The 25,107-nt window shown below is 43.7% G+C and overlaps 1 protein-coding gene across 2 annotated transcripts in view; it reads right to left on the bottom strand.

Moving 5' to 3' along the window:
* The window catches only part of mmp11a (matrix metallopeptidase 11a), a 123,180-nt gene extending 99,903 nt beyond the window's left edge, over positions 1 to 23,277 (bottom strand). For both annotated transcript variants that reach the window (XM_063031252.1, XM_063031253.1), the window contains exons 1-2: positions 23,168 to 23,277; positions 21,493 to 21,758 (exon numbers count right to left, since the gene is read on the bottom strand). In XM_063031252.1, coding sequence (XP_062887322.1) covers positions 21,493 to 21,758; positions 23,168 to 23,251 — 350 coding nt within the window. In that variant the 5' untranslated portion in view covers positions 23,252 to 23,277. The remainder of the gene's footprint in view (positions 1 to 21,492; positions 21,759 to 23,167) is intronic.
* Between the last annotated feature and the right edge of the window lie 1,830 nt (positions 23,278 to 25,107).

Below are 25,107 nucleotides of genomic sequence, written 5' to 3'. Positions count from 1 at the left end.
TTTTATAGATCCCACCTACCTGTGATGCCACTTTCAAGGCATTATGGATCTGTACACCCAGTTTCCTCTGCTCTACTCCACTCTTCAATGCCCTACCACTCACTGTGTAAAACTACCCCGCTTGGTCCTCCGACACTTTTCTACATTCAATTCCATCTGCCATTTTTCAGCCCATTTTTTCAGCTGGTCCTGATCACACTACGAGCCTTGACAGTCTTCCTTACTATCTACTACACCTCTAAACTTGGTGTCATTCACAAATTTGCTGAACCAGTTCACCACGTTATCATCCAGATCATTGATATAGTGACAAACAACGAAGGATCCCAGCAGCATATCACTAGTCACAGACCTCCAGACAGAGAGGCAACCATCTACCATCATTCTCTGGCTTCTCCCACAATCTAATCCAGTTTACAACTTCATCTTGAATATCGAGCAAATGGACACTCTAGACCAACCTGCCATATAGGACCTTATCAAAGGCCTTGCTAAAGTCCATGTAGACAATATTCATTGCTTTGCCTTCATCAACTTCCTCGAAAAACTCAACCACGTACAAAGCTATGTTGACTAACGCTAATCAATTTCTGTCTATCCAAATACTCATATATCCAGTCCCTTACAATACCTTTCAATAACTTTCCCATTACTGATGTCAGGCCTATAATTTCCCGGCTTATTCTCAGAGCCTTTCTTAAACAACACAACAACATCAGCACCATCCAATCAACATCCAGTCCTCCAGCACCCCACCTCTGGCTAAGGAAGCTTTAAATATCTCTGCTAGGGCCACTGCAATTTCTACACAGGCCTCCCACAGGATCCGAGGGGGCACCTTGTCATGTCCTGGGAATTTATCAAAATTCAAAGTTCAAAGTAAATTTATCACCAAATGACATATCATCACCATATACAAATCTGAGCTTCATTTTCTTGTGGGCATACTAAATAAATCCACAATAGAATAATAACCATATGAAAGACTACGCCAACTTGGGCGTTCAACCAGTGTTCAGAACCTTCCGAAATAATAACACTGAAGAATTTAGAGTTGCAGATCCTTTCTACCTCTGATCTTCTAATGAGGACTGGCTCATGAACCTTTGATTTCCTTCTCCTGAAGTCAATAATCAGCTCCTTGGTCTTGCTAATCATTGAGTAAAAAAGTACAGTTAATGTTTTGGGCCAAAACCCTTCATTGAGACCCAGAACATTCAGCTACCAGTCCTGCCCCTCCTGCTAGGTCTTACTAATGGCTATAATATCATAATCTCATGTGCTGATCCATGCCCCGAGTTCATCTGTCTTTCCTACAATACACCATGCATTGAAGTATATGCAGCTCAGAACATTAGTCCCACCATTCTTGTCCTTTTGATTCCTGACTTCCTCCACAACAGCCCCACTACTTGTACTGGTGCTCTGTTTCTCATCCCCCTGCAACTCTGCTTTCCCGTCTCATTCTTCTAAACTCCGGCGAGTATAGATCCAGAGCTATCAAACACTCCTCATATGTTATCTTTTTCATCCCCCGAGAGTCATTCTTGGAATCTATCTCTGGACTTTGCAGATCCTTCTTTGGATAAGGGGGTTAAAAATGCTCACAATACTCCAAATATGATCTGACCAAATCTTTAAAAGTCTCAGTGTTATAGCCTTGATTTTATACTCTAGTCCTCTCAAATTGAATACCATCACTGCATTTGTTTTCCTTACGATCATCTAAACCAGCAAGTTAACCTATAAGGAATCCTGCACAAGGACTCCCGCACAAGGACTCCCAAGTGTCTTGTACCTCTGATGTCTAAATTCTCTCCCCATTTAGAAGAGTTTATTCCTTTATTTCTTCGACCAAAATGCATGACTACGCGCTACCCTACACTGTTTTCCATCCTCTTCTTTACCCACTGTCCTAATCCAAGTTATTTGCAGATTCCCTGTTACCTCAACACTATGAGCCCCTCCACCTATATTTATATCATCTGCAAACTTGGCCGTAATGCCATCATTGACATATAAAATGAAAAGAAGCGGCCCCAACACCGACCCCTGCAGAATATCACTTGTCGCTGTCAGCCAATCAGAAAAGGCTCACTTTATCCCATTCTTTGCCTCTGCCTTCAGCCAATCCATGCTTGTGTCTCTCCTGTAATACATGGGCTCTTGTTTAGCACTTCGTAAGAAGTCTTTTGAAAAATCTAACTGAACAACATCCACTGACTTTCCTTTGCCTATCTTACTTGTTACGTCCTCAAAAATTTACAAAGATTTGTCAAGCAAGATCTCCCCTTAAGGCGTATTTTCTCATGTACTTCCAAGTAAAAACCTCACCCTTAATAATGAATTCTAAAACCATAGCAAACACTGAAGTCAGGATAACCCGCCTATAATTTCCTTCTTTTGCCTCCCTCCTTTTGTAAAGACTGGAGTGACATTTGTGATTTTCAGTCCTCAGAAATCATTCACGACTCGAATGATTCTTGAAGGATCACTATAATGCAACCACAAACTCTTCAGCTACCTCCATCAGAATCCTGGGGTGTAGCCCATCCGATGCAGGTGTGGTGACTTATCAACCTTCAGACCTTTCTGCTTCCCAGCACCTTCTCCTTATTAATGGCCACTACACTCACTCGTGCTCTGACTGTCTTGAATTTCAGGCATGTTGCTGGTGTCTTCAACAGTGAAGACCTTTGCAAAATACCCATTCAGTGCATTTGCCATTTCATGTCCCCCATTAATATCCCTCCAGCACCGGACCTTTTCCAGTGGTTCAATGTTCACTCGTCCCTCTTTTGCCCTTGATAATCTGAAAAAAACCTGTGGTATCACAGCAGCGGAGCAGTTAGTGCAACACTATCATTGCTCATGGTATTGGAGGTCCAAGTTTAACTCTGATGTTATCTGTAAGGAGTCTGCACATCTTCATCTTGACAGTAGAGGAGGCCGTGGATAGACATATCAGAATGGGAATGGGACATGGAGTCAAAATGTGTGGCCACTGGAAGATCCTGCTTTCTCTAGCGGACAGAGCGTAGGTGTTCAGCAAAACGATCTCCCAGTCTGCGTCGGGTCTCGCCTATGTATAGAAGGCCGCATCGGGAGCACCGGACGCAGTATATCACCCCAGCCGACTCACAGGTGAAGTGTCGCCTCACCTGGAAGGACTGTCTGGGAACCTGAATGGTGGTAAGGGAGGAAGTGTAAGGGCATGTGTAGCACTTGTTCCGCTTACACGGATAAGTGCTGGTAGGGAGATCAGTGGGGAGGGATGGGGGGGACGAATGGACAAGGGAGTCGCGTAGGGAGCGATCCCTGCGGAAAGCGGGGTGGGGGGGGAGGGAAAGATGTGCTTAGTGGTGGGATCCCGTTGGAGGTGGCGGAAGTTACGGAGAATAATATGTTGGACCTGGAGGCTGGTGGGGTGGTGTAAAGCTGAAGCCACACTCAGGTTGGAGGAACAACACCTTATATTCCGTCTGGGTAGCCTCCAACCTGATGGCATGAACATTGACTTCTCCAACTTCTGCTAATGCTCCACCTCCCCCTCGTACCCCATCTATTATTTATTTATATACACACATTCTTTCTCTCTCTCTCTCCTTTTTCTCCCTCTGTCCCTCTGACTATACCCGTTGCCCATCCTCTGGGTCTTTCCCTCCTCCCCCTTTTCCTTCTCCCTGGGCCTCCTGTCCTATGATCCTCTCATATCCCTTTTGCCAATCAACTGTCCAGCTCTTGGCTCCATCCCTCCCCCTCCTGTCTTCTCCTATCATTTTGGATCTTCCCCTCTCCCTCTCAAATCTCTTACTAGCTCTTCCTTCAGTTAGTCCTGACGAAGGGTCTCGGCCTGAAGCGTCGACTGCACCTCTTCCTAGAGATGCTGCCTGGCCTGCTGCGTTCACCAGCAACTTTGATGTGTGTTGCTTGAATTTCCAGCATCTGCAGAACTCCTTGTGTTTTCATTCTTCAGTCTACCTGTTTCCTCAGCACTACCTGATCCTCCACCAATCTTTGTATCATCTGCAAACCTGGCAACAAAGCCAACTATTCCATTATCTAAATCATTGGTATACAGCATAAAGTGTTGGTGTGTGGCCAAGTGGTTAAGGCATTCGTCTAGTGATCTGAAGGTCGCTAGTTTGAGCCTTGGCTGAGGAAGCGTATTGCGTCCTTGAGCAAGGCACTTAACCACACATTGCTCTGCGATGACACTGGTGCCAAGCTGTATGGGTCCTAATGCCCTTCCCTTGGACAACATCAGTGCCGTGGAGAGGGGAGACTTGCAGCATGGACAACTGTCAGTCTGCCATACAACCTTGCCCAGGCCTGCCCCCTGGAAACCTTCCATGGCGCAAATCCATGGTCTCACGAGGCTAACGGATGCCTATTTATTTTACAGCATAAAAAGAAGTGGTCCCAACACCAATCCCTACAGAACACCACTAGTCACTGGCAGCAAACGAGAAAAGGATCCTTTTATTTCCACTCGCTGCCTCCTACCAATCAACCAGTGCTCTAACCTTTCCTTTCTGCTGCCTTCCCCCTTTCTTGAAGAGCGGAGTGATATTTGCAATGTTCCTCTGGGAGCATGCCAGAGTCCAATGATTTTTGAAAGACCATTACTATTGCCTCCACAATCTCTACCGCTACCCCTTTCAGAACCCTACGGTGCAGTTCATCTGGTCCAGGTGACTTTCAGTTTTTTGAGCACTTTCTCCTTTGTAATAGTGACTGCACTCACTTCTCTTTCCTCACACCCTTCACATCTGGCACACAGCTAGTGTCTTCCACAGATGCAAAATATTCATTTAGTTGATGTGCCATCTCCTTGATCCCCATTATTATTTCTTATTTCCCATATCCATTCTCAACTCTCTTTTATTTTTTTACAAAGTTGAAAAGCTTTTACTACCCACTTTGATATTGTTTGCTAACTTGTTTTCATATTTCATCTTTTCCCTCCTAACGCTATCTTTGCTTTTTAATCATCTGTCCTGTCCCAAGTCCCTTCACTCCAGTTCCCAACCCCCTGCCATATTAGTTTAACCCCTACCCGACAGCTCTAAGAAATCTGCCCGCGAGAATATTGGTTCCTCTCAGATTCAGGTGCAAACTGTCACTTTTGAACAAGTCATACTTTCCCAAGAAGAGAGCCCAATGATCCTAGAACCTGAAGCACTGCCCCCTGCATCAGCTTCACAGCAACACATTAATTTGCCAAATCATCCTTTTTTTTTTCCCCTGACTAGCACGTGGCACAGGGGGCAATCCAGAAATTACTACCCAGGAGGTCATGATTCTCAGCTTTCAACCCAAATTCTCTCTTCAGGACCTCTTTGCTTTTCCTTCCTATGTCAGTGGTACCAATATGTACCAAGGCATCTGGCTGCTCTCCCACCCTCTCTAAAATGTTGTGGACGTATGAGACGTTCCTGACCCTGGTACCTGGGAGGCAACATATCATTCAGGTGTCCCGTTCACATCCACAGAATTTCCTGTCTGTTCCCCTGAGCACCGAGTCCCCTATCACTACCTCTCCCCTCTTCTCCATCCTCCCCTTCTGTACCACGGACCCATGCTCAGTGCCAGTAACCTGGTCTCCATGGCATTTCCCTGGGAGGTCATCCCCCACAACAGTATTCAAAATGGTATACTTATTTTTGAGGGGAATGGCCACGGGGGTTCTCTGCACTAACTACCCATTCACATTTCCATTTCTCCTGACAGTCACCCAGCTACTCACCTCCTGCAACTTCGGAGTGACTACTTCCCTGTAACTCTGATCGATTATCTTCTCACTCTGCTGTACAAGCCAAAGGTCACCCAGCTGTTGCTCCAGATCCTTAACATGATCTTCAAGGAGCTACAGCCAGATGCACTTCATGCAGATGTAGTTCCCTGGGAGATGCTCGGTCTCCCAGAACTCCACCATCCAGCCAGAAGAACACTCAACAGCCATTTACTACACTTAGCCATTAGGTACATAAAAGAGAAAAAAAAAATGGAATCTTAACAGAAACTTACCCAGAGCCATCACCTCTTTTGAGCCGAAGCCTGACATTCCTACTCTCATCACTGGTCTACTCCCAAAAAATGGCTGCCCCGCTTGTCCTTTCTATACCTTTAAACAAACATTGCCGACTGGCAAGAAATCTCGTTGCTGTGGCCTGCTGCTACCGCTGATTGGGCCATCAGAATGAACTTACCCTGTATCTTCCAAATTACTGCCAGGAACTCCAGCCATTACTACTCTAATCAGTCCTGTTGTGTCCCCTTCCAATCAACTTTGGCCAGCTCCTCCCTAATGCCTTTTGTAATCACCTTTACTCCACTGTAATACTGATACATCTAACTTGATCTTCTCTCAGTCAAACTGTAGAGTAAATTCTATTATTATGGTCACTACCTCCCAAGGGTTCCTTTATCTTAAGGTCTCTCATCCACTGTACAACACCAAATCCAGAATTGCCTTTTCTCTAGTGGGCTTGACTATAAGCTTCTCTAAAGTGCCAGTATGTCAGTATTCTACAAATCTCTTATTTTGGGATCCAATGCCAATCTGACTTTCTCAGTCCGCCTGCATATTGAAGTCCCCATGACCACTGTAACATTGGCTAACTTATAAAGTATAAAAGAGAGGTGAGAGTGGATATCGGACCACTGGAAAATGATACTGGAGAGGTAGTGATGCGGGGACAAGGAAATGGCAGATGAACTGAATAAATAATATAATAGGCATCCGTTAGTCTCATGAGACCATGGATTTGCGCCTTGGAAGGTTTCCAGGGCGCAGGCCTGGGCAAGGTTGTATGGAAGACCAGCAGTTGCCCATGCTGCAAGTCACCCCTCTCCACGCCACCGATGTTGTCCAAGGGAAGGGCATTAGGACCCATACAGCTTGGCACCAGTGTCGTCACAGAGCAATGTGTGATTAAGTGCCTTGCTCAAGGACACACACGCTTCCTCAGCTGAGGTTCGAACTAGCAACCTTCAAATCACTAGACAGATGCCTCAACCACTTGGCCACACGCCAACAACTGAATAAATATATTGCATCAAACTTCACTGTGGAACACATTAGCAGTATACCGGAAGTTTGAGAGTGTCAGTAGGAAGAAATGTGTGAAGTTGCCATCACTAAGGAGAAGGTTCTTGGGAAACTGAAAGGTCTGAAGGTAGCTAAGTCACCTGGACCAGGGTACTGAAGAACTGGTTGAAGAGATTGTGGAGGCATTTGTAATGATCTTTCAACAATCAGTTGATTGTGACATGGTCTCAGAGGAATGGAAAATTGCAAATGTCACTCCACTCTTCAAGAAGGGAGAATGGCAGAAGAAAGTATAGGACAGTTCATTTGACCTCAGTGGTTGGGAAAACATTGGAGTTGCTTGTTAAGGATATGGTTTCAGGGTACTTGGAGGCACATGATAAAATAGGCTGCAGTCAACGTGGTTTCCTCACTGAAAATTGTGCCTGACAAACCTATTGGAATTCTTTGAGGAAATAACAGGCAGGATAGACAAAGGAGAATCAGCGGATGTTGTCTATCTGGATTATCCAAAGGCCTTTGACAAGGAAAGGGCATATAAGATAGTAAAATTGAGTGGGAAGTTGGATGATTGGGAACCTCTTAAAATCCAACAAAAGGCAAATAAAAAGCTATAAGAAGGGAAAAGATGAAATAGGAGGGCAAACTAGCCAATTTAAAGCAGGATACCAAAAGATTTTTCAGTGATATAAAGAGTAAAAAGGAGGTGAGAGTTGATACTGGACCACTGGAAAATGATGAAGGTGAGGTAGTAATGGGGGACAAAGAAATGGCAGATTAACCTATTGGGTACTTTGCATCTGTCTTCACTGTGGAAGACACTAGCAGTGTGCCAGAGGACCATGAGTGTCAGGGAGCAGGAGCGAGTGCCATTGCTATTACAAAGGAAATAGTACTAGGCAAGTTCAAAAGTCTTAAGGTGGATAAATCTCCTGGACCAGATGAACTACATCCCAGAACCCTGAGAGAGGTTGCTGAAGAGATAACAGATGCATTGGTCATGATCTTTCAAGAACCACTTGATTCTGCCATGGTCCTAGAGGACTGGAAGGTTGCAAATATCACTCCACTCTTTAAGAAGGGAGATAGGCAAAAAAAAAGGAAATTATAGGCCAGTTAGCCTAACCTCAGTGGTTGGGGAGGTGTTGGAGTCTATGATTAAGGATGAGGTTTCGGGGTACTTAGAGACTAATGATAAAATAAGACAAAGTCAGCATGGTTTCTGTAAAAAGAAATCTTGCCTGACAAATCTGTTAAAGCTCTTTGAGGAAGTAAAAAGCAGGGTAGACAATGGAGAAGCAGCAGATGTCATTTACTTGGATTTCCAGAAGAAATTTGATAAGGTGCCACACATGAGGCTGCTTAACAAGATGGATTGATACCTGGAAATATGATGTTGTGGCTATTAGTGAAACGTGGTTGCAGGAGAGGTGTGATTGGCAACTAAATATTCCAGGATTTCATTGCTTCAGGTGTGATAGAATCGGAGGGGCAAGAGATGGAGGTGTAACATTGCTTGTCAGAGAAAATATAACAGCAGTGCTCTGGCAGGATAGATTAGTGGACTCGTCTAGGGAGGTTATTTGGGTGGAATTGAGGAATAGGAAAGGTGTTGTGACACTTGTAGGGGTGTATTATAGACCACCTAATGGGGAGCGAGAATTGGAGAAGCAAATTTGTAAGGAGATAGCAGATATTTGTAGTAAGAACAAGGTTGTGATTGTGGGAGATTTTAATTTTCCACACAGATTGGGAAGCCCATTCTGTAAAAGGGCTGGATGGTTTGGAGTTTGTCAAATGTGTGCAAGATAGTTTTTTGGAGCAATACATAGAGGTACCAACCAGAGAAGGGGTGTTGGATCTCCTGTCAGGGAATGAGACAGGGCAGGTGATGGAGGTATGTGTTGGGGAGCACTTCAGGTCCAGTGATCACAATACCATTAGTTTCAATATAATTATGGAGAAGGATAGGACTGGACCTAGGATTGAGATTTTTGATTAGAGAAAGGCTAACTTTGAGGAGAAGCGAAAGGATTTAGAAGGAGTGGATTGGGACAATTTGTTTTATGGGAAGGATGTAATAGAGAAATGGAGGTCTTTTAAAGGTGAAATTTTGAGGGTGCAGGATCTTTATGTTCCTGTTAGGTTGAAAGGAAAGGTTAAAAGTTTGAGAGAGCCATGGTTTTCAAGGAATATTGGAAAAAGAGAGAGATCTTCAATAAATATAGGCAGCTTGGAGTTAATGAGGTGCTCGAGGAATATAAAGAATGTAAAAAGAATCTTAAGAAAGAAATTAGAAAAGCTAAAAGATATGAGGCTGCTTTGGCAAGTAAGGTGAAAATAAATCCAAAGGGTTTCTACAGTTATGTTAATAGCAAAAGGAAAGTGAGGGGGTAAAATTGGTCCCTTAGAGAATCAGAGTGGACGGCTATGTGCGGTGCCAAAAGAGATGGGGGGAGATTTTGAACAATTTCTTTTCTTCGGTATTCACTAAGAAGGATATTGAATTGTGTAAGGTAAAGGAAACAAGAAGGGTAGTTATGGAAAGTATGACGATTAAAGAAGAGGAAGTACTGGAGCTTTTAAGGAATATAAAAGTGGATAAATCTCCAGGTCCGGACAAGATATTCCCTAGGACCTTGAGGGAAGGTAGTGTGGAAATAGCAGGGGCTCTGACAGAAATATTTCAAATATCATTAGAAACGGGGATGGTGCCGGAGGATTGGCGTATTGCTCATGTGGTTCCATTGTTTAAAATGGGTTCTAAGAGTAAACCTAGCAATTATTGGCCTGTGAGTTTGATGTCAGTGGTGGGTAAATTGATGGAAAGTATTCTTAGAGATGGTATATATAATTTTCTGGATAGACAGGGTCTGATTAGGAATAGTCAACATGGATTTGTGTGTGGAAGGTCACGTTTGACAAATCTCATTGAATTGTTTGATGAGGTTACTCAGAAAGTTGACGAGGGTAAAGCGGTGGATGTTGTCTATATGGACTTCTGTAAGGTCTATGACAAGGTTCCACACGGAAGGTTAGTTAGGAAGGTTCAATCGTTAGGCATTAATATCGAAGTAGTAAAATGGATTCAGCAGTGGCTAGATGGGAGACGCCAGAGAGTGGTGGTGGATAACTGTGTGTCAGATTGGATGAGGGTATGTAGCGGTGTGCCTCAGGGATCTGTACTGGGTCCAATGTTGTTTGTCATATATATTAATGATCTGGATGATGGGGTGGTAAATTGGACTAGTAAGTATGAGATAGGTGGCGTTGTGGATAATGAAGTAGGGTTTCAAAGCTTGCAGAGAGATTTAGGCCAGTTAGAAGAGTGGGCTGAAAGATGGCAGATGGAGTTTAATGCTGATAAATGTGAGGTGCTACATTTTGGTAGGACTAATCAAACATACATGGTAAATGGTAAGGCATTGAAGAATGCTGTAGAACAGAGGGACCTAGGAATAATGGTGCATAGTTCCCTGAAGGTGGAATCTCATGTGGATAGGGTGGTGAAGAAAGCTTTTGGTATGCTGGCCTTTATTAATCAGAACATTGAGTATAGGAGTTGGGATATAATGTTGAAATTGTACAAGGCATTGGCAAGGCCAAATTTGGAGTATTGTGTACAGTTCTGGTCACCGAATTATAGGAAAGATGTCAATAAAATTGAGAGAGTACAGAGGAGGTTTACTAAAATGTTGCCTGGGTTTCATCTCCTAGGTTACAGAGAAAGGTTGAACAAGTTAGGTCTTTATTCTTTGAAGTATAGAAGGTTGAGGGGGAACTTGATAGAGGTGTTTAAAATTATGAGGGGGGTTGATAGAGTGGACGTGGATAGGCTTTTTCCAATGAGAATGGGGGAGATTCAAACAAGAGGACATGAGTAGAGAGTTAAAGGGCAAAAGTTTAGGGGTAACATGAGGGGGAACTTCTTTACTCAGAGAGTGGTAGCTATGTGGAACGAGCTTCCAGCAGAAGTGGTTGAGGCAGGTTCGATGTTGTCATTTAAAGTTAAATTGGATAGATATATAGACAGGAAAGGAATGGAGGGTTATGGGCTGAGTGCAGGTCGGTGGGACTAGGTGAGAGTAAGAGTTCGGCACAGACTAGAAGGGCGGAGATGGCCTGTTTTCGTGCTGTAATTGTTATATGTTATATAAGATAAAATCCTATAGCGTTACAGGAAAGATACTGGCATGGATAGAGAAATGGCTGACAGCCAGGAGGCAGCGAGTGGGAATAAAAGGGGCCTTTTCTGATTGGTTGCCAATGACTAGCGGTATTCCTCAGGGATTAGTATTAGGTCTGCTACTTTTCACGTTGTTTGTGAATGATTTGGATCATGAAATTGATGGCTTTGCTACAAAGTTTGCAGATGCTACAATGTTAGGTGGAGCGGTAGGTAATGCTGAGGAAGCAATGCAATTGCAGCAGGACTTAGACAAATTGGAAGAATGGGCAAAAAATGGCAGATGAAATATAGTGTTGGGAAATGTATGATAACATTTTTTTGGTAAAGGGAACAACAGTGCAGACCATTATCTAAAAGAGGAGAAAGTTCAAACATCAGAGGGACTTGGGAATCCTCATGCAAGACTCCCAGAAGGTTAATTGACAGGTTGAGTCTGTGGTAAAGAAGGCAAATGCAATGTTGGCATTTATTTCAAGAGGAATAGATATAAAAGCAAAAAGTTAATGCTACGCCCTTAAAAGACACTAGTCAGGCCACACTTGGAATATTGTCTACAATTTTGGGCCCCATATCTTAAAGGATGTGTTGTCATTGGGGAGAGTCCAGAGGAGGTTCATGACGATTCCAGGAATGAAGGGGTTAACATATGAAGAGCATTTGGCAGCTTTGTGCCTGTACTCACTGGAATTTAGAAGAATGCGGGGGCGGGGGGGGGTTCTCATTGAAACCTACAGAATGTTGAAAGGACTAGATAAGATGGACGTGGATTGGATGTTTCCAATGATGGGGGTATCCAGAACTAGAGGGCACAGCCTCAAAATTGAGGGGCAACCCTTTAAAACAGAGGTAAGGAGGACTTTTTTTAAAGCAAGAGAGTACTGAATCTGTGGAATGCTCTGCCAGACTGTTGTGGAGGCCAAGTCCATGGGCATATTTAAGACAGAAGCTGAAAGATTCCTGATCAGTCAGAGTATTAAATATATGGTGAGAAGGCAGGTGTATAGGGTTGAGTGGGATCCAGGATCAGCCATGATGGGCTGAATGGCCTAATTCTACTCCTATGTCTTATGGTCTCAGGTGCATGTATCTACTTAACAAGTTAAGAGCCCATGGTATTGTGGAAAGAGTCTAGCATGGATAAAGCAGTGGCTGATTGGCAGAGTGCAAAGAGTGGGAATAAAGGGAGCCTTTTCTGGTTGGCTGCTGGTGACCAGTGGTGCTCCACAAGGGTTTATGTTGGGCTGCTTCTTTTTACACTACATGTTAATGACTTGGATGACGGAATTGATGCTTTTGTGGCCAAGTTTACGGGCAATAGGAAGATAGGTGGATTGAGGACATAGAGGGGCTACAGAAGGACTTACACAGATTAGGAGAATAGGCAAAGAAGGGGCAGATGGAATATAGTGTTGGGGGAAGTGTATAAGAAAACTACAAAATCTGTTGTGCAAAGGGACTTGGGAGTCCTTGTGTAAGATTCCCTGAAGGTTAACTTGCAGGTTGAGTTGGCAGTGAGGAAGGCAAATGCGAAGTTAGCATTCACTTTGAGACGGCTAGAATATAAAAGCAAGGATATAATGTTGAGGCTTTATAAAGCACCGGTGAGGCTTCACGGAGTACTGTGAGCAGTTTTGCCACCGTATCTAAGAAAGAAGGTACTGACACTGAAGAGGGTTCAAAGGAGGTTCACAAAAACCTGTTGAATGTTGAAAAGCCTCACCAGAGTGAGGAAGGATGTTTCCTTTTGTGGGTGAGTCTGAGACCAGAGATTATATCAGCCATTATATACAAGAGAATAGAGGGGCGTTCTTTTAGAATGAAGGTTGGATGAATTTCTTTAGCCAGAGAGTCGTGAATCTGTGGCATTTGTTGCCATGGATGGCTGTGGAGGTCAAATCATTGGGTTAGGGTTAGTGTTAGGCAGAGGTTGATAGATTCTTGATTAGTCAGGGATATGGGGAGAAGGCAGGAGATTGGGGCTGAGAGGAAAAATGGATTAGCCATGAAGAAATGGTGGAGCAGACTTGAGAGGCCAAAATGGCCTAATTTTGCTCCAATATCTTACGGTTTTTTTGGTCTTATTACACCTCTATTTGAGGGGGAGGTGTTGTGTATTTAATATTTGACTAATCTCTTATATATAGTGGCTGATTAAGCATTCTTGTTCATTTAAATACTTCATTACTGTTTGTATAAATACATGAATTACACATATCATAACACTACCATATAATATGTGCATGTCTCGCTTAAAGTAAACAGGAAGTTAGACCCGCATTCCCAGACTCAGTGACTTCCTTTGAATTAGTTTAATGTTTTCATTTACAAAACATAACATTGGTGACAAGGTATTTTTAAAACAAACACAAGATGACTATTGACCTGTTGTAGAACAGCAAGACATTTGAACTAAAATAAAAATGCAACGAGGAACTGTGAGTAAAAAATGCACATGCAGAAACAGTTGAGTTTTTTTTTCCAATTGGAAAACGGAAGAATTTACTGATTCTTAAAGAGTGAGTCTGGGTGATAATAATCATAAAAGGAGAGTAGAAATAGTTGGCTACATTGGAAAAAATGCTTGTTTGATTCCACAAGAGATAACTGGCTCATATATACTGAGCAAATTGGTTATTTAATTTCCTTCAAAATATTTTGCTAAGTGCATTGAGTTTAAAGGCATACTGTTTGCTTCAAAGTTTGACTTCTCCAATCAAACTAGCAGAAATGAGCATTGTTGTCAAAGTAATGCAGGAACATTTGGAACCAAAACCATTGTTGATTGCAGAATGCTTTAGGTTTCATAAGTGGAAACAAAAAATAGTGGAGTGCATTTCAGGGTACCCACCCTGAATTGAAGAATTAGTCTGAGCATTGTCAGTTCAATAGTAGGCTTAATGATACCACTGTTTCAATGGAAACTGCAGACAGTTGCAGTCAGGAATGAAAGTGAGCATGAACAAAATTGCAATGTCTAAACAGAAACTGGCCTGGTCGAACAAATTGAGTTACCATTGCGGCAGGGGCTTACACACTCCAGACCAATGCAGACTTAAAGGCAAAACTTGCAGAAAATACAACAAAGTAGGACACACAGAAAGAGCATGTCAGGCAAACAAAATAAATGGACTACACAGAGGAGTAAAAGATAAAAAGTCAGCTTGCAGTTTCAAAAAAGAGCACGAATCTACATGCTGATAATGATGAGAGTGACACAGGACTGTGTAGCCTTGGGATTTACAATGTGAAAGCTAACAACAGACAATGGCTTGCAACATAAGTGAACAGCCAATTAATTAAAATGGAATTGGACGCTGGTTCAGCTGTTTAGGTCATTCCGTAAAAAGAGTTTGAGAGGCACTTCCAGGATATTAAACTGAAGCCTGCAGATATCCAACTAAGATCTTTTACTGGAGAAAAGATAACTCCGTGGGAACGACTTTCATGACACTGAAATACAACAGCCAACAAACCACATTGAGCTTGTATGTGGTAAAAACAAGAGGACCAGCATTGTGGGGACATATGGTTGAGATAATTACAACTTGATTGGAGATCCATCCATTTTCAGGAGAGATCAGATTATAAAGATAGCAATAGAAGGATTAATGAGAGAATACTCCAGTGATCTAAATGCACCAGCTCAAGATCCAGATGCATAAACCAGAAGAAAAAGAAAGGTGAAGAAAGTTATCCAAGCTGTTAGAACCACTTTCTGCAGTCTGTCAACTCCTAAAACTACCACAGAGGAGGCCCCAGAACCTGAGATTGTTTCACAGCCACAAGTCTCACCTGTTAATCAGAGTGATCCTCCTGATCAAGAAAGACATTATCCCACAAGAGTAAGAAATCTCTCACAGAGACTAAATCTTCAGGTCTGAATGGGACAATTAAAAAATTTACTATGCTGTGGATGTCTGCATATAGTAGTTGTATTATATAATGTGTATTGAGATGCATTCTCTGTTGAGTTGGAATTTATAGCTAAGCAGGGCAGAATGTTGTGTACAATAATATTTGAATAATCTTGTATATAGAGTATATTGGTTGATTTGGCATTCTTGTTTGTTTAAAAATTCATTACGGTGTACAACGATAAATACGTGAATTGCATCCGTCATCATGCTACCATGTGATACATGCATGACTCACCTAAAGTAAACACAAAGTTAGACCTACAATCCCAGACTCCTGTAATTTCCTTTGAATTAGTTTAATATTTTGAAGTTACAAAACATAACAGGAGAGATGGCATTACAAGAGACAATCTGACTCACCAAGTTCATTCTAGCTAATATAGCAATTCTATTCCCCAACTAACTTTTCATGTGGCCCATTCCCTCCCATTTTTGTAATTCACCACCTGGGGTAAGTTAAGTGGTTAATTATCCCACCAACCTGCATGCCTTTGGGATGTGGGAGGAAACTAAAGCCCCCAATGGGATCACAAGGAGAATGTGTAACCTCCACAGACACACTAGAAGATGGAATTAAGCCTGGACCTCTGAGATAGATGCACACTGCTCTGCTACCCTGTGTCAGACAGAACAGCAGAATTGAGACAGTTCACCAGACAGAGCAGATGTGGGTGTGATAGAGAACACAGGAGGAGCAGAAGGCATAACTACTTCTATTTTAGTGCAAGGGGACTGTGAATAAGGCAGGTGAATTGAGAGCATTGATCAGCACCTGGGAACGAGATATTGTCATCGGAGACAAAAATCTGTCAGATTGGCAACTCAACATTCCAGGGTTTACAGTGAAACTCTTGAAAAATGTTCTCCAACTGCTCAGAAATCCAATGCTCCCTCACTTTGCCCTGCGACCAGGATCCTGTACTCCCCCTGGGGCTCTGCATTCCCTCTTCATGCCCCAGGTCAAATTTTCTGCACTGTCTCCAGCAGTCCCAGAACCTCTCCACCCAATTTCCAATCTCCAGGGACTGGTTCCAATTCTCTTTCAAATTCCATGATGAATCAGGTAAATATTGTTATAAAGATAACCATATAACAATTACAGCACAGAAACAGGCCATCTCGGCCCTTCTAGTCCGTGCCGAACTCTTACTCTCACCTAGTCCCACCGACCTGCACTCGGTCCATAACCCTCCATTCCTTTCTTGTCCATATATCTATCCAATTTAACTTTAAACGACAACATCGAACCTGCCTCAACCACTTCTGCTGGAAGCTCGTTCCACACAGTTACCACTCTGAGTAAAGAAGTTCCCCCTCATGTTACCCCTAAACTTTTGCCCTTTAGCCCTCAACTCATGTCCTCTTGTTCTACTGTGTAACACATAAAAAAACAAAGTTAAATTTTGTTCGTTGGTGTTTTATTGGAAATAATATCCCATTATCTTGAAGATCTGACAATGACACCATTTTAGACTCCAGTGAGTCCGATTATTGGAGCTTTACTGAAAAACCCTCATGAGTAATGGAGATGTATAGTAGGAGAGTGCAGGGACTACTGGTAATTCTGATTAAAGAAATCATTACTGCATTAATGAAAGATATCCTTGAAGGCTCTTCAAATGAGCTCATGTCAGTAAAGTTTTGCAACAACTATGGAGTGATTTCATCTTCTCTTGCATTAATTGAGTTCAATTTAGTGTGAATTTTCCTTGGTATCCAGGATAGCTTTTTGAACCAATGCCCAGATAGTCTGACAAATTAGACTGCTGACTGTAGATCAGTGATAGGAACTGATTTTAAGAGACAGAATATATTTGTATTTGGAAAGACACTGACTGATTAGAAATAGTCAGCACAGCTTTGTGTATGGGAAATTATTTCTCTCCAATTTGAATCCTTTTTTTTTTGAAGAGACAACCAAAAGGATTAACGAATCAAGGCTACAGACCACATTGTCCACATGGACTTTAGAAAGACTTTTGACAAGGACTTTCTTGGAAGGCTAGACCATAAGGTTATATCACACATGATCCAGGGTAAGCTAGCCAATTAGACACAAAAGGAGAGTTTGGACAAACCTGGATTATTTTCTTTGGAGCAGAAACCTGATAGTGGTTTATAAAATTATGAAAGGCATGGATAGGATATGTAGCCAATGACTATTCCCCATAGTAAGGGTGATTCTCAGAGGGCACAGGTTTAAAGTGGGATGGAGAAATTTTTAAAGGGGATCTGAGGTGCAAGGTTTTCATAGAAAGAGTAGTTGGTATGTGGAATGAACTGCCAAAGGAGGTGATGGAGGCAGGGATAGTAACAATGAGTTAAGAGGTGATTGGACAAGTTGAATGATCTGGACATAGAGAGATATGGAATTAATGCAGGCATTTGGGATTAGTATAGCAAGGCATTAATGTATCTATGTTGTAACATCCATGACTCCCTTATGAGAGAAAGAGCAATAATTGGGCAGAGGAGAGCTCTTTGGAAATAGTGACTCTAATTTTGTAAATTTGAAGAGTTATGGAAAGAGATGAAGGCTGTCCAAAAATTAAGAGCTGAAGACAGATATCAATATAACCAACCAAAAATGATCTTTCAGCAGGCTGGATGGAGAGCGAGGTGTCTCCCAGTGGAGGTTGGATGTAGGGGATTCGCAGCCCGTTCCTTAGTTAGAACCTTCAGCAATTTGGGCATTGAGGGAGAGAGGAAGAGGAGAGCCATCCGCAGTACCACCAATGCGGCAGAGAGGGCCTCAAGATGGCTGTGGTTCAAAAGAGGGGAGCCATGGAGTCATAAGTAGCTAGCCATCTGGACACAAACTGGGGTTTGATCAGCCCTGGCTGGGTCACCTGCAGGAGGGTGTATGATGTTGAAAGACCCGAAACACCCGATAATTCCAGGAACATCACTGAAGATGTGCCCAGAGACATCAGTAGATATATGTACACCACTTGCAGTAGGGTCCACACTGATATAATGTGTGTTCAGGGACAACGTGCTCCCACAAGAGTGAAAAAGATCTTCCTGGGAACCTTGACTGCCAAGGTATATTGCGGGATAGGAAAAGGATAAAAGAAATTAACCTCATGGCAGGTGAGGGGGAAACATAGAAGTAGAATACGAGGATGTACTTAAAAAAAGAAGAGGTGAAGGATGGTGTGAGAAATATCACTGGCAGACAAGATGAAGGAAAATCCTAAAGCATTTTGCACCACACTAAGAGAAAGAAAGCAACCAGAAAAAGAATGGGGCCATGAGGGACCAAAATGCCAACCTACCCATGGAACCAGAAGATGTCGGTGAGGTTTTAGATAAATACCTCTCACTGTATTGAATAAGGAGAGAACTTTACTTGGAGGATTCAGTGAGGGGAATGGTCAAATTCCGAAACATTTTATGATTTAAAAAGATGTCTTAATGACTTAACACTCATTTCCAAAGGACTATAATATAAAAACAAGGATGTAATGTTGAGACTTTATAAACTGATGAAGCCTCACTTGGATTATTCTGAGCTGTTTTGGGCCCCTTATCTTAGAAAGGATGTGCTGAAACTGGACAGAGTTCAAAGGAGTTTCACGAAAATGATTCCAAAATTGAATGGCTTGACACATGATCGCTCTGGGCCTGCAGACACTAGAATGCAGAATGATAAGTGGTGACCACATTGAAACCTATCAAATGGTGAAAGGCCTTGATAGAGTGGATGTGGAGAGGATGTTTCCTATGGTGGGAGAGTCCAAGACTAGAGGACACAGCTCAGAATAGAAGGGTGTCCTTTCAGAAAGGAAAGGAGGAGGAATTTCTTTAGCCAGAGAGTGGTGAATCTGCAGAATTATTTGGAGGCCAAATCTTTACGCATATTTAAGGCAGAGGTTGATAGATTCTTGATTGGTCGGGCGTGAAGGGAAATGTGGAGAAGGCAGGAGATTAGGGAGAAAGGAAAATTGGATCAGCCATGATGAAATGGCAGAGGAGATTTGATTGGCCAAATGACCTAATTCTGCTCCTATATCTTATGGTCTTAAAGGCAGATAAATCTCCAGGACCTGATGAGATGTATCCTTGGTTACTGGGGGGAGGCAAAGGAGGAGATAGAGGTAGCCCCAACAGAGAAGTTAAATTTTCACCAAAAACAGGTGGTGGAAAACGACTAGCTGATAGCAAGTATGAAATCTTTATTCAAAAAGGGTAGCAGCAATAAGCCAGGTACGTAATGACTGATAAGTGCAGTGTCAGCAGCCTGGACGTTAATGGAAACAACTGAGGGGCAGGATTAACCCACAATTGGAGAAGCACGGATTAAGCATTTAGTCAATGTGAGATCCTTCTGTTTAATCAATATTATGGAATTTTCCCCAGAGGTATTGATAGAGGCATTGTGGTCAATGTAGTCTGGATATTTAGTATTTAGAACATAGAACAGTACAGCACAGGAACAGGCCCTTCAGCCCAATGCTGTGTCTAACCAATTAAATTAGTAATCAAATAGCCAATTAAACTAATCCTTTCTGCCTACACAACGTCCATATCCTTCCACTTCCCTCACATTCCTGTGCTTTAAATGTCTCTTAAAAGTCCCTAATGTAGGTCTCTACCACCATCCCAGACAGCACATTCCAGGCATCCACAACTCTGTGTAAAAAAAAAACCTGCCTCTTTACATTGGTGCAACACATCACATTTGGCTGGGTTAAGCTCCATCTGCCATGTCTCCACCCACATCTGTAACTAATCTATATTCCATTGTATTCTTTTCCAGTTTTCTACACTATCCACAACACCACCAAGCTTCATATCATCTACAAACTTACTAACTCAACCACCTACATTTTCGTCCAGGTCATTTATATTCATCACAAACAGTAGAGGTCTCAGTCCAGATCCCTGCAGAACACCAGTAATCTCAGACCTGCAGCTAGAACAAGGTTCTTCGACCACTACCCTGATTCCAATGGCAAACTAGATCCGAATCCAAATGGCCAATTCACCATGGATCTCATGGATCTTAATCTTCTGGGTGAGCCTCACACTATGACATGCTGACCCTCCCTAATTAGACCATAGTTTTCCAAATGCTCTTAAATCATATCCCTAAGAATTTTTTTCCAGTGACATGAAACTTAATTGAGGTCAAAAGCTTCCAGGATTATCCCTGGCAGCCTTTTTAAACAACTTTATGTATACTAAACTCCTTGACCTGGGACTCAAAGCTCCCTTTATAACTGGATCCTTGACTCCCTGACAAATAGACCACAATCAGTAAGGATAGGTAGCAACACCTCTGCTACAATTATCCTCAACATGGTAAGGCCGTGTCCTCAGCCCTCACTTTAGTCCCTAAACACACATGACCGTGTGGGCAAATTCTGCTCCAGGAGTGCAGATGAAACTACCAGAGTCAGAGTAAAGAAAGAAGACAGAGAGCCGAGTGACACGGTGTCATGACAATATCTTTCCCTTAAGGTCAACAAAATTAAAGAGCCGGTCATTGAATTCAGGGAGGGGAGTCATGCACATGTTCCTGCTTACACCAAGTTTTCTGAGATCAAGAGGGTTGAGAGTTTCAAGTTCCTAGGAATGAACATCACCAGTAGCCTGCCCTGGTCATACCACACTGACTTAAGGTCCAGAAAGCTCACCAATGCATTGACTTCCTCAGAAGGGTAAAAAAAATCTGGCACATTCCCTTTGATCCTGAACAAATTGTATCAATGTACCATGGAAATGGTCTTGCACCTGCACTTCTTGCTAAAACTGTAAGACTTTATTCCCTTATACTTTTCTCTCATGTCATCTCAATATATTGATGAATGCCCGGCAAAATGAAGTTTTTCACTGTACCTCTGAATATGTGACAATAAAATATTTTACAAATTTAGATATGATAAATCTTAGTCCCACATGGAAAGAAGTTCCTAAAGGTTACAACCTATGCTGAGCTGACAAATTTATTCAATGTTAACTTGGCAGAGTGAGCTGGTGGAGGGTTGAATTGTGACTGAAATTTGCTATATATCACAGGTATTGTCACCATTTGTCATATACATTAACAATATGGCTACATATGTAAATATAACTATGTCTGCAGATGACAAAAATTGACAATAATGTGGATAGTGAGGAAGATTGACTGAAATAGCAGATAATATCGATGAATTTGGTAAAATGGGCAGAATTCAGTCCTAATAAGTGAGAGGTTGAAAAGATTAATATCTGGAATATTCCTGTCAACCATTAGTGTTTTCGTAAATCCACAAGAAATGCTTAGAATAAATACTGTAATATACAAAACCAGTTCAGAAGCCCCTGGAATGCGAGTGATCTCCTACTTGTAGGTCAGATCAGTTTTCTTCCATCTTCCTCCTGAAATGACAAAACGCCGCTTCCGTGTGGCATCACCACGCCAGCTGCGGCCAGACTTCACTGGGGGTGGGTCGGGGACACCGCAGCGGAGAGGGTTCACCGGACCCGACTCTTCCTCGGCACGGTGCCGGAACATAGGAACATTTGACAGGAACAGACCACTAGTCAAAGGCTGCAAATGCCTCTCATCCCTTGGCGCCGGAGAATGAAAGTTCAGCTTCTGCAGCCAGTCCTGCAATGTTCAAGAGGCTGGTGTTAACTAGAGTCTGGTTAAGAATTTTAATAAAAGAGACAGGCAGAGGAGACACAGTGAGCAGAGACAAAGCAGTGAACACCCGTAAAGCTTGCAGCAGGGAGAAAGGGTTCCTCTGCACCCCATATCCCCATTATTCCCATTTATCCTACTCTCTCTATGCAAACCCACATTCCTCCAGAATTTGTACTCCCCTTCTTCCTCATCTGTCTTCTCAGCCTCACCCTTCTTCCCTTCCCCTCTCCCCTTCTAATGTTCCCATCTGTATCACCCTCTCTGCTGCCTGTGAATCCCTCACTCTCTAGCTCCGCCCTCCCCTCCCTTACGCCCTCTAGCCCCGCCCTCCCCTACCTCCAAATACATATATGGACCCCTTTAATCCCTCCCACAGTTTTATGTCCAAGGATATATCGGACAAACAATACTTGATAGTTCGGAGGAGCTGGAGAGGTGTAAAAAGCTATAGGGAGGGCAGATAGTAGGAAACTTTTCACTTTGGCAAGTGCCCGGAGGGTGATCGGAATTGCCGGGGCACTGCCGGAGGAGGAGGATGATCCTCTCATACGAGAGATTTGTCCAGACAGACACGACTCACCAAGATATAAGGCAGTAGACCAGGTGGTGGGAAAGTAGGGTTAGTATGCGGCGGTGGGCTGAAGGGCTTGCTTCTCTGCTGTTTCCTAAGAGGACCCAGTAACTCACACCGTCCCCAGCACTCCCATGCCGTCATGTCCCTGAACCAGCCCCAGGGAGCACTCCGAGGTGCCGATTCCAGTCTGCTGGGGATCACGGCCCTGAGGTCAGCAGAAAACCTGCGGCTTGGTCAGAGTCAGGCGTGCTGCCGCCACTCTCCCTCTCTGCTCTGCTCTGCGTTCTGCCGAATACCTGGGAGCGTGTCAGCGCTTGTCCCTCCCGCAACTCCTGCACAGAGCTCCGCTCCCATCAGTGGAGGGATACAGTGGAACAAAGAAACAAAGAACGGTCAAGGCAGAAGAAAGCTGCCGGAGGAACTCGGCGGACCAGGCAGCATTTGAGAGTGGAGGGTCTATCTCGACTCTATCCCGACCCCAAACATCGACTGTTTCTCTACCGCAAAGGACTCCCCCCTCACCGCCCAGTTCCTCCAGCACCTCATTTCTCGCTCCCAGTTGCAGCATCTGAGGTCTCTCGTGTCTCCAAAGAACGGCCGATGTGTCCTGGGCGGGCGGGGACGGGGCAGAGTTGGGACAGAGACACACATACCCTCAACACCACAAGAAGCCAGAGACTTTGTAGAGCGATGGACCAGTTCGCCGTTCAGTGAGACCCCTTTAACTCTGGTGAAGAAGCTACAGCTGGGCTTACAGCCCCGTGCTGTGAACTTTTGCCGTGCCCGAATCATTCCTTACCCGTTTTTGTCGCCGCAGTGTGCCGGGGACGGGCAGCGCGCCGCTACAAACAAGCAGAGCGGCGGCCACACCGATCATCCACATCGTGCCGGGATCCACCGCTTCCCCACGACGGCTGCGCCGTGCCGCCGCTGCCGGCTCCCGACATCACGTGGCCAGTGGGGGAAGCGCTGGGAGGTTTACACTGATTAGGGTTGCAGCAAAGGATAGTAGAAGGGGAAGACAAGTAGTGAAGAAATTATGTTGACTCGAATTAGAATTGGGCATACTACACTTAATGATAGGACATAGAAATCTACAGTACATTACAGGCCCTTCGGCCCACAATGTAGTGTCAGCCATGTAACCTACTCTGGAAACTGCCCAGAATTATCCTACTCCTTAGCCCTCTCTATTTTTCTAAGCTCCGTGTACCTATCTAAGACTCTCTAAAAAAATCCCTACTGTATCCACCTGCTCCCCATTGCCAACAGTGCATTCCACATATCACCCCACTCTGAGTGAAAAGCTTACCTCTGACATCCCCTCTATAGCTATTTCCAAGCACCTTAAAGCTCTGCCCTCTCATGCTAGCCATTTCACCCCTAGGAAAAAGCCTCTGACTATCCACACGATCAATGCCTCTCATCATCTTATACATCTCTATCAGGTCACCTCTCATCCTCCATCACTCCAAGGAGAAAAGGCAAAGTTCACTCAACCTATTCTCATTAGGCACACTCTTCAATCCAGGCAACATCCTTGTAAATCTCCTCTGCACCCTTTCTAGAGTATCCACATCCTTCCTATAGTGAGGTGACCAGAACTCCAAGTGAGGTCTGACCAAGGTCTTATATAAAGTAAAGAAAAGGCATCCATTGGTCTTGCGAGACCACGGATCTGCACCTGGAAAGTCTTCACTCTCCAGGGCGCAGGCCTGGGCAAGGTTGTATGGGGGGCCAGCAGTTGCCCATGCTGCAAGTCTCCCTCTCCACAACACCGATGTTGTCCAAGGGAAGGGCATTAGGACCCATACGGCTTGGCACCAGTGTCATCGCAGAGCAATGTGTGATTAAGTGCCTTGCTCAAGGACACAACACGTTCCTCAGCTGGGGCTCGAGCTCACGACCTTCAGGTCGCTAGTCCAATGCCTTAACCACTTGGCCACATGCCCACACGGGTCTTATATAGCTGTAAAGTTACTTCACAGCTCTTGAACTCAATCCCATGGTTGATGAATGCCAACACACCATGTCTTCTTAACAACACTATCAACCTACAAAGCAGTTTTGAGTGTCCTTTGGGCATGGACTCCAAGATCTCTCTGATCCTCCACACTGCCAAGAGCCTTACCATCAATACTAATTCCTCTTGTGCTTCTTGATCTCATCACTTAAGATTCAGTGTCACACAACCCTGCCACTTTGATCTGACCCAAGCCTTCATTAACCAGGATCAACACTTGCCTTTATTGGATGTTCCTCCTCCTCCTTACAAAAGTTATTGGGTTTGTGGGGGTATGGCCAGGGCTAATCAGGGTGTGCCTAGGGTTTGTGGGGCTGTGTGCTCCCTTGGACTTTAGGATTAGGTCTGAGGGTAGGGCTGGTGAATGTATGTGTGGAGCTGGGAGTGATAAGGTTGTGGAGTTTAGTGTGGTGAGGTATGTTGGGTTGTGGAGCCACTTTAATCTGGCCAATGCCTTTCATTAACCTGGTCTGACACCACCTGGCTTAATGATCCAGGTGTGCACTGGGACACATCATCAGTAATGCAACCTGGTGTTTCCGGTCTTTAATCATTAGACAACCTCGCACAGGCAACCCAGTCAGGATTGATCAGGCTGGCTTGTGTTCATCCCTTGGACCAAGATTATAAGAAGCATGTAATTCGGTGTGTTATGGGTATTTTAGACCTCATTACTTGGTTTTATTTTATTACTTGGTTTATAATGTTCTGAGACC

Source organism: Mobula hypostoma, chromosome 23, assembly GCF_963921235.1.
Source record: "Mobula hypostoma chromosome 23, sMobHyp1.1, whole genome shotgun sequence".
In the NCBI taxonomy this organism is placed as follows: Eukaryota; Metazoa; Chordata; class Chondrichthyes; order Myliobatiformes; family Myliobatidae; genus Mobula; species Mobula hypostoma.
The sequence above is the reverse complement of the archived record's forward strand: the minus strand, read 5'-3'. Positions and strand labels throughout refer to the sequence as shown.